At 33.5% G+C, this 9134-nt stretch overlaps 1 protein-coding gene across 1 annotated transcript in view; it reads left to right on the forward strand.

Annotated features, from left to right (window-relative positions):
• Positions 1-9134, forward strand: part of RP2 (RP2, ARL3 GTPase activating protein) — a 30834-nt gene that overhangs the window by 12171 nt on the left and 9529 nt on the right. Inside the window, exons 2-3 of the mRNA XM_011380046.2 lie at positions 1774-2439; positions 6594-6708. Of these exons, the coding sequence (XP_011378348.1) occupies positions 1774-2439; positions 6594-6708 (781 nt within the window). The remainder of the gene's footprint in view (positions 1-1773; positions 2440-6593; positions 6709-9134) is intronic.

Here is a 9134-nt window from a genome sequence, read left to right on the forward strand (position 1 = left end):
TAGGGTAATAGAAAATAACAGGGGCCTTAATACAAAATAAGGATATGTATTATTTTGTGAAATTTTAATTCCTTGGTATGTGTGCATGCACAGATACTCATAATTATGTGTATTGGGCTGTACTGAAGATTGTACTAGTGTGGATTGTGTTGGAAAACACTGGACTAGAGAACTAGGAATCATTTTTGACACATCCTTCAGCCTTAAACCCATCTTCCTCTTCCCTAATAAATAAGATGACTGCAACACCCTCTGAGATTCATGTTCTACTTTTCCTTATTCTTACCAGAATAATCCTTTTGTAGTAGCCTATTGCCCATAGATAACTTCTAAGCTTTATAATAGAGCCCCTGCCTACTTCTCTAGCTTTATCTGCTTCCATTCCAGTATCACTTTCATCTGGCATGGGAAGGGAGGATCCTCTGCTCCCACCCATTTTACCTGGTGAACTCCAGCTTATTCATTCTCACTTTGTACAGGAAGTCTTACTCTCCTACCTCCCCTGCCTCCCCTGCCCCAAATGTCCCTCCTATGTATTTCCAGAATATTCGGAACATTTCTCATTATATAGCCAGGTCATTTTTAAATCATGTTTAGATTTGTGTTTTACTTCTTTTATGGAAAAAGTTGGTCATGTTCATTTTAGTGCCTAAAATAATGTCTGGCTCATATTGGGTGTTCAAATGGCTGAATGACTGAAGATCCAGAAAGTTAAAGTGCCTTTTTCAAGATCATGTTGCTCATAAGTGACAAAATAAGACTAAAAAACAAGTGCCTCTTTTGTTGCCTCATGCTGCAGACCAGTACTCCTTCTAATACGTTATATAAAACTAGATAAGTACACTTATCATGCTATATTGAATAAGTCATATTAAGCTAGTTTGCTGATGATTCAGATGATTAAATTATTGAATTTTTACATACTGTATCTATGGGAGCCTGTTTCTGCTGCATGAATAGTTTTGCATGAGGTAAAACAGTATAAGTAGATTCAAAAGTAACTTGGAAAAATCAAAATGGCCTTTTAGTGACTATATTTTGATAGGTCAGTTAAAATTTAAAAAATAATCTAATAGATTCCAGGCATATGGTTTTAAAAACTTATGTTAGCTTTAGTTTACACTATCTAAGTATGGAAATGGTGAAATTTGAAAAATTACATTGTATGAATAGCTCAATAAATGTTTGAATCAAATTTGTACATGCCAGTTCTGACATCTCATGATTCTTGTACCTTAAGGTTTTTCCATTTTCTGGAGCATATTGCAGAAATCAGTCAGGATTTATAAACTAAGACCCATTCATCAATTTATGGAAGGATAAATAAATGTATTTCAATCTGGGTGTATTTCCAATTTCAGAAGTTTTTAAAGAAGCACAAGTTTTAAAGTGAAGCATCAGAAAAAGAAAAAGAGTCAGAGCTGAAATATTCCTTAATATTATCTAGTATACTGTGTGTCTGTGTGAGAATTTTCTCAATTGTTTCAAAAAAGTGTTTTTACAGTTGGTATGTTGAAACAGGATCTAAACAATGTCCACACATTGGTTGATATGTCCTTGAGTCTTTCCTTATCTATAACAGTTTCCTCTACCTTTCCCCCCCCTTGCCTTTTATTTATTGGGAAAAAATTTGTCCCGTTCATTTTCTTACTATGTTGCAAAGTCAAAGTAGGAACGTATTATTTTAGCACTAAGAATTCTGCATGGCACTCAACAATCAGTATTTGTTAAATACTGTTAATAACACTAAAGCTCTGTGTTTTGTCCCTGCAGGTTGATCCAAAAGACTATACATTCAGTGGGCTGAAAGATGAAACAGTAGGTCGCTTACCTGGGAAGGTGGCAGGACAACAGTTTCTCATTCAAGACTGTGAGAACTGTAACATCTATATTTTTGATCACTCTGCTACAGTTACTATTGACGACTGCACTAACTGCATCATTTTTCTGGGACCCGTGAAAGGCAGCGTGTTTTTCCGGAATTGCAGAGATTGCAAGTGTGCACTAGCCTGCCAACAGTTTCGTGTGCGTGACTGTAGAAAGCTGGAAGTCTTTTTGTGCTGTGCTACTCAACCCATTATTGAGTCTTCCACAAATATCAAGTTCGGCTGTTTTCAATGGTACTACCCTGAATTGGCTTTCCAGTTCAAAGATGCAGGGTTAAGTATCTTCAATAATACCTGGAGTAATATCCATGACTTTACACCTGTGTCAGGAGAACTCAACTGGAGCCTTCTTCCAGAAGATGCTGTAGTTCAGGACCATGTTCCTCTACCTACTACCGAAGAGCTCAAAGCTGTCCGTGTTTCCACAGAAGCCAACAGAAGTATCGTACCCATATCCCGGGGTCAGAGACAGAAGAGCAGTGATGAATCATGCTTAGTGGTATTATTTGCTGGTGATTATACTATTGCAAATGCCAGGAAACTAATTGATGAGGTAAGGAGAGAGAGAAGAGATACAGACATATACCTAAATAGAAACACACCACTTTCCAGAGAACTTCCATTTTTTTCAAATTGGCTATTGGAAATATAGGCAGTCCTTAAGTTATAGTCCTCTGTCCCCTACAGATTTATCTGTAAGCTGGTTTCTTAGGCCTCAAAATACTTTCCCAAAGAAGCTTATTAAAATATAATTCAATTCAGTATGCATTTATTAGGCACTTATTATGTGCAAGTTACTCCATTTCAATTATAGGATGCAAATTTGTTTTTGCATATTTTTGCTATCTGAAATGCATCATACAATTAATGGCAACTTAGAGCTGTTGAAATATAGCATGTGCTGGGGGTGGAGATACATTGATAAAATTCTCTGCCCTCAAAGAACTTCTTTATAATAAATGACTTCCACAGAAGCTCACAAAAGTAGTACTGAATAGTAAAGCATGACCTTTTATAATTATTTAGTAGGGAAATTTATTTGGAGTTTTAGGAAAGACAACTTTTGGACCCTGGTGACTGTGAAAGCAACCTCCACATTACCTTTTTTTATTGTCCTTTGCTCTATTGCCATGAAGGGGAGGTTGGTGGAGAAGAATGAGGTGGGAGCTGGGATAGTGGAGGTTGTGAGCTCATGAGCAGGTGAGTTTCTGAGTAGACAAGGATTTTTTGGGTAGCAGCATCCACTTGAAAAATAATGGGATGTAGAGGTTATGGGAACCTGTGTTGATGGGTGCTCCAGTGGGGAGGCAACAATATGATGTATTGGTTATCCATTAATCAGATGTTCTTCAGGAAGAGCCTGTTTGTATTTGAAAATCAAGCTTCTAGAAATAGAGAAGTGAATGGAAAACTCAGCAAGTCTATTTTTTAAAGGAATTTTTAAAAGTCGTAACAGTTCTGTCAAAAGGAACAATTTTAGGGGGGAAAAAAACTAAAAATAACTATCTCTCTGTAGCTTTACATACTACAATGTAGAAAACCCATGTCTGAAATCTACAAAGTATATCTGAGGTCTAGTTTTCAAAACAACAGAAGCCGAAGTATAATTTTAAGACTTTGATATTTTCGTTTTTGATTATACCAATCTGATGAAAGTATCATATGAATCTGGTAAGATATAGAAAAAATGTTTCTAGCCTTGGAGCTATCTAATAACACATTAATCTAACATCTGAGAGGAAAATATTTTCATTATATGCTGATTTTTTAAAACTCAACATACAGATTTCAAAAGATGTAATTATTCAGGTTTAACTCCTTTTGGTAGGTAATGAACAGTGGACATAAAGAATATACAGCATGTTTAAAGAAAAAAGCCATCAAAACAAACACTCTTTCTTCATGAGTCATCAGACATTCTTAACCTTTTAACCTTTGGTATCTAATGTGTAAAATGGGATTGTCGTGTACCCTTAAAAGCAGTATAACCAGGAAGAGTGAGGTCCTTTAGATGTCCTTCTGGAATACAAAATAATTTAAAACAAATAAAAATATAATAATAATAGCTAACATTTTTTCATCTTTATTGAAATATAACAGACAACTAGTTGCCTGCATTTATATATAGTACAATTCAATAAGCTTTTTTCTAACATTTATATAGTGTTTATACCAAGTACTATGGTAAGGGATTTAAATGAATTAACTCAATTCAGAACAACCTATGAAATAGATGTCATTATTTCTTTTTACAGATAAGGGAAATGAGCCACAGAGAGGGTAAATAACTTGCAAAAGGTCATTCAGCTGGTAAACAGCAGAGCCATGACTTAAATCCCGGCAGTGTGGCTTTGCAGGCCACATCTTAACCCTTAAGCTTGAAGCTACTATGCTGCCTCAGTGGTAAAGGAAGTTGATAAATGCCTGGTGGAGCAGGAGTGTAACCAAAAGTGCATGGAGTCAAAGCAGATAAACTACTCTTCAGCCTAGAAGGAAAAACCCTGGGACTTTTTGGCTAGAGTTATCCTATTGAATTCTGAAATCACAAGGAATGAAAATAGAACAAAAAGAAGAGAGATTACATATTTTTTTAAAATGAAGCTCAAGTTCCTAGGAAAATATGTGTAGAAGCTAGTTAATTCTGAGATGGAAAAAATAAAATGAGTCTTTCTTGTATTATAACACAAATTTCTTAGGACAACTTAGAATGAAACTGCGATTGCTAATTCTGGTTTTGTTAAACCCTACAAGTATTATAGAATTTTGTTTCACATTATTTCTATAAATTAAATATGCATAATGGTTTTTTGAGATAGGAAGTATAAAACTTAAGAGAGTAGGAAGTCCAGAAAAGCTGGGTAAAGCAGAAAACATTCAATAGGGAGTCAAAAGAAGTTACTGGGGCTTAGTTTTCTCACCTGAAAATCAGATTTCTTGCTGGCTCTTAACCTATATCACAGATATACACAGAATAGATTAAACATAGTTTGAATTGTTTAGAAGTATAGTATTGCATAATTTAAGTTGGGTAGTTACCACTATTTTCAAGTCTTTAAAAGTAGAAGAATTTTCATGAAAAAAAGTCTCTGCAAATATCTGCAATGAAATATTCAAATAAAGTTTCATAGTTCATTGTTTTTAGGTAATATATTGAATTAATCATCTTTTGTCAGTTTATGTGTCTGACTATAAAATGAGAGGTAACGAGCAGTCTAGAAAATTAGAAACAGATGTAGGATTTCTGATATTTTAGTAACTTTGCAGTCATCATCTGGCAGTGATGTCCATGTAATTTTCTGCTACGATTTTATGTATGTTTCTTTTTTCTGAGGTAGCATTGAGGGCTATGAAAAAGAATTTGAGTTTGAATCCAATTTGATGGAATGGTATGGAATAATGTAGTCATAGGATGAAATACTATCAGCCATTGAAACTGATTTTATAGAATAGCTGGAAAATTCACAGTCAAGTAAGTGAAAATTTATAGATTATGTGTCTGATTTTTTTAAGTAGATAAGTCTGGAAAATTATATATACTAAAATGTTAACAGTTACGGTTATTCTTAAGCAGATTAAAAGAAGGGTATACTTTTTTTGTAGTTCTATGGATTTTACGATAAACATGTATTATTTCTGTAATGGGGGCTAAAGTAAACTGCGGGGGGTGGTAACAGGGAGTGTGTATACCTATATGGCAGTGGCATTTTTGTATGGTAGCACCTTGATTGATATTTCTGTTTCTATTTTTTGTTTTTCAAATGTACTATATTGAGCATATGTTACTTTTCTATTCAAAACTCAATAGACTTTGCTAAAAATTAAATGGTTGAATGACTGCATTTTTAAAAACTACTTTAATAACTATTTTAAAAATTAACATGTACTCTTTGCAGAAAACTATAGAAATAAAGAGTAGAAATAAGTTTAAAAATCATAATGTACTGTACTTTGAATAGTTTTTAGGAATAATTTTTAATTTATTAGGTCTGTGATCAGATTATTTGGGTTTGTAGCACAGCTTTGTTATGTAATAGTTATATGACCTTGGGCAGGTTTCTTAACCATTTTGTGCCCTAATAATAATAGGGCACAATAGTAATAATAGTATCTACCTCATGAGAGAGTTAAACATATTATACACTTAAAGTACATAAAAACTACCTGGTACAAAAAAATACTGCCTGGTACATAGTAAGTACTCCATAAATGTAATCTATCATTATTGTGCTATAGTCTATAAATTTATATCATGCTTTTTAAAATTATATAAGCTTTCTCCCATTTTATTATTTGTTATATTTAATGAACTATGGTATTTTATCATGTCGATGTGTCATAATTTACTTAACCATTCTCCTCTCATTGGACATTTTGTAGTATTACCCAACTAAACCTTCCATCTGTTAGTTTCAGTCAAAAAAATTTTTAAATTATATTTTAAATTTTGAGAGATCATTTACGTTTATCTGACCCTTAATCTTAACAATAGGCATTGTAGTACTAATTCTTAACCAGAACCACCCATCCAGAAGAAAGAATCTTGTATATGTGAAAACCTGTTAGAGCAGACACCCTGAATTAGAGTCGTAACTAAAACAAAAATTAGCATGCTGTTACATTTTATGCAGGAAAATACTAGACTGGGAAAATATTGTTTTTTTAATCTCGGGTCATTTTAAAATTTAAATGAAACTTTGTTTTCCACAGATGGTTGGTAAAGGCTTTTTCCTAGTTCAGACAAAGGAAGTGTCAATGAAAGCTGAGGATGCTCAAAGGGTTTTTCGGGAAAAAGCACCTGACTTCCTTCCTCTTCTGAACAAAGGTACCTTCTGGATGATTGGTATACTTTTGTGGTTATTTGCTTGACATGCTGATTTGATTTACTCTGGCCTCTAGCATGTCTTACATTGCCCTCTCTTTCTCATTTATGTTTTTCCTATTACTATTAAAAAATACCAAAATTTCACATCATTCAAAAAGCCCTATTGACTAATTAGAGACATTAGTTTTTTTCCTATTTTATCATCTTAGTATTTGAAAGCCACATTCATTACTACATATTTTATTATTTTTAATTATTTTATTATCGTTTTATTGTACTGTAGTGGATGACAATTTCATTCTCCCTGCCTTTGGAATCTGCATTTTAAAAAATTCCCCATATGATTCTGATGATTTGTCAGACATAGGTTTCTTTGTTTTAGAGGGTCATTCGTTCATTTATTCAACAAACACAATAGATAAGATCTGAGAAGTAGTGGAGAAGGAATCAGATAATATAGGGCCTTGTAGGCCCTTGTAGAGACTTTGGCTTCTAGTCTGAATGAGATGAGAAGTACCAGACATTTTAATTTGTTTTTTAAATAAACTTTTTATATCAGAATAATTTTAGATTTGTAGGAAAATTGCAAAGGTAGTACAGAGTTTCTATATACCCTTTACTCAGCTTCCCCCAATGTTAACATAACCATGGCACATTTGTCAACTAAGAAGTTAACATTAGTAAAATACTATTAATTTGACCTTAAAATTTATTCATATTTCACCAGTTTGTCCACTTACATCCTTTTTCTGTTCCAGAATTCAATCCAAGATCTCACATTGCATTTAGTTGTCATGTCTCCTTAATCTCTTCTAATCCGTGACAGTTCCTTAGTTTTTCCTTGTTTTTCATAACCTTGAAACATTTGAACAGTACTGGTAAGTTATTTTATAGACTGTCCTTTGATTTGGGCTTGTCTGATGTTTTCTTTGTTTTGACTGTGATTATGGGTTTTAGGGAAGAGGGTGCATTATATCAACATGACATCACTGGTGATGTTGACCTTAGTGACTTGTTTCAGTTGGTATCTGGCCAGGTTTCCTAAACCCTGTAAAGTTCTTGTTTTTCCTTTTCTACACTCTGTTCTTCAGAAGTTGAGTCACTAAGACCAGCCTACATTCAAGGAGAGGAGAATTAAGCTCCACCTCCTAGGGAGGGGAATATCTACACACATTATTTGGAATTCTTACATTATTTGGAATTCTTCTGTAAGAAAGATTTATCCCTTCTCTCCCATCTCCCATTTATTTATTCAAGTATTTATATCTATCAGTAGGGACTCATGGATATGTATTTTATTCTTTGGAGTATAATCTAGTACTATCAAATTGCTCCAGTTTTAGCCTTTGGGAGATCATTTATATTGGTTCCACTGTCCCTTTGACATGCCTTTTATTTCGAGCATTATTATGTTAGTTAGGACATCCATGATGGTGTTCTATAGAATAGTGAGAAGAGGACATCCTTGCCCTATTACTAATCTCAGGGTAAAAGTGTTCAGTCTCACCATTAAGAATGATGTTACTTGTCGGTTTTTCATACATACATTTTATTAGGCTAAGAGAGTTTCATTCTCTTCCTAGGCTGTTGGGTTTTTTCACTCTTGGATGTTGAATTATTTTAATGCTTTTTTCTGCATTTATTGAGATGATCATGTTTTCTACTGAGTCATTTAATCTGGTGAATGACTTCTGTTGATTTCGAATGTCAAACCAGCCTTGTATTTCTGAGATGAACCCCCATCATTAAAATGTATTATCCCTTTAATATATTTCCAGATTCAATTTGCTAATATTTTATTGAAGATTTTTACATCTTTGTTCATGAGGGATATTGGTCTATACTTTTCTTGTAATATCTTTGTCTGGCTTGATATTAGTATAATGCTGGCCTCATAAAATGAGTTGAGAAGTGTCCTTCCTCTTATGTGATCTTGAAGAGATAGTGAATTAGTATCATTTCTTCCTTAAATGTGTGACAGAATTCGCCAGTTAAACCAACTGGGCCCGGAGATTTGAGCTATAAATTTTATTTCTTTGTTTATTATAGGGATCTTCAGGATATCTTTTTCTTCTTGAGTGAATGTTTATAGTTTGTCTTTCAGAGAATTGTTTCATTTCATTTAAGTCATCAAATTTATGGGCATAGAGATGTTTATGGGATAAGTAATGATGTCCCTCTTATGTTCCTGCTATTGGAAATTTGTGTCCTCTCCCGCTCCCATCAGCCTGGATAGAGGTTTATTGTTTTGTTAATAATTTCAAAGAAGCAGATTTTTGTTTCATTGATTTTTCTCTTTTCAGATTCACTGGTGTATGCTCTAATATTGTTTCCTTTCTTTCACTTGTTTTAGGTTTTTTTTTCCGTCTTTATTGAAATACATTAGACAATTAGTTGCTTGTATTTACATTATACAAGTCAATGAG

The sequence above is a fragment of the Pteropus vampyrus genome, unplaced genomic scaffold (assembly GCF_000151845.1).
Source record: "Pteropus vampyrus isolate Shadow unplaced genomic scaffold, Pvam_2.0 Scaffold387, whole genome shotgun sequence".
Lineage (NCBI taxonomy): Eukaryota > Metazoa > Chordata > Mammalia > Chiroptera > Pteropodidae > Pteropus > Pteropus vampyrus.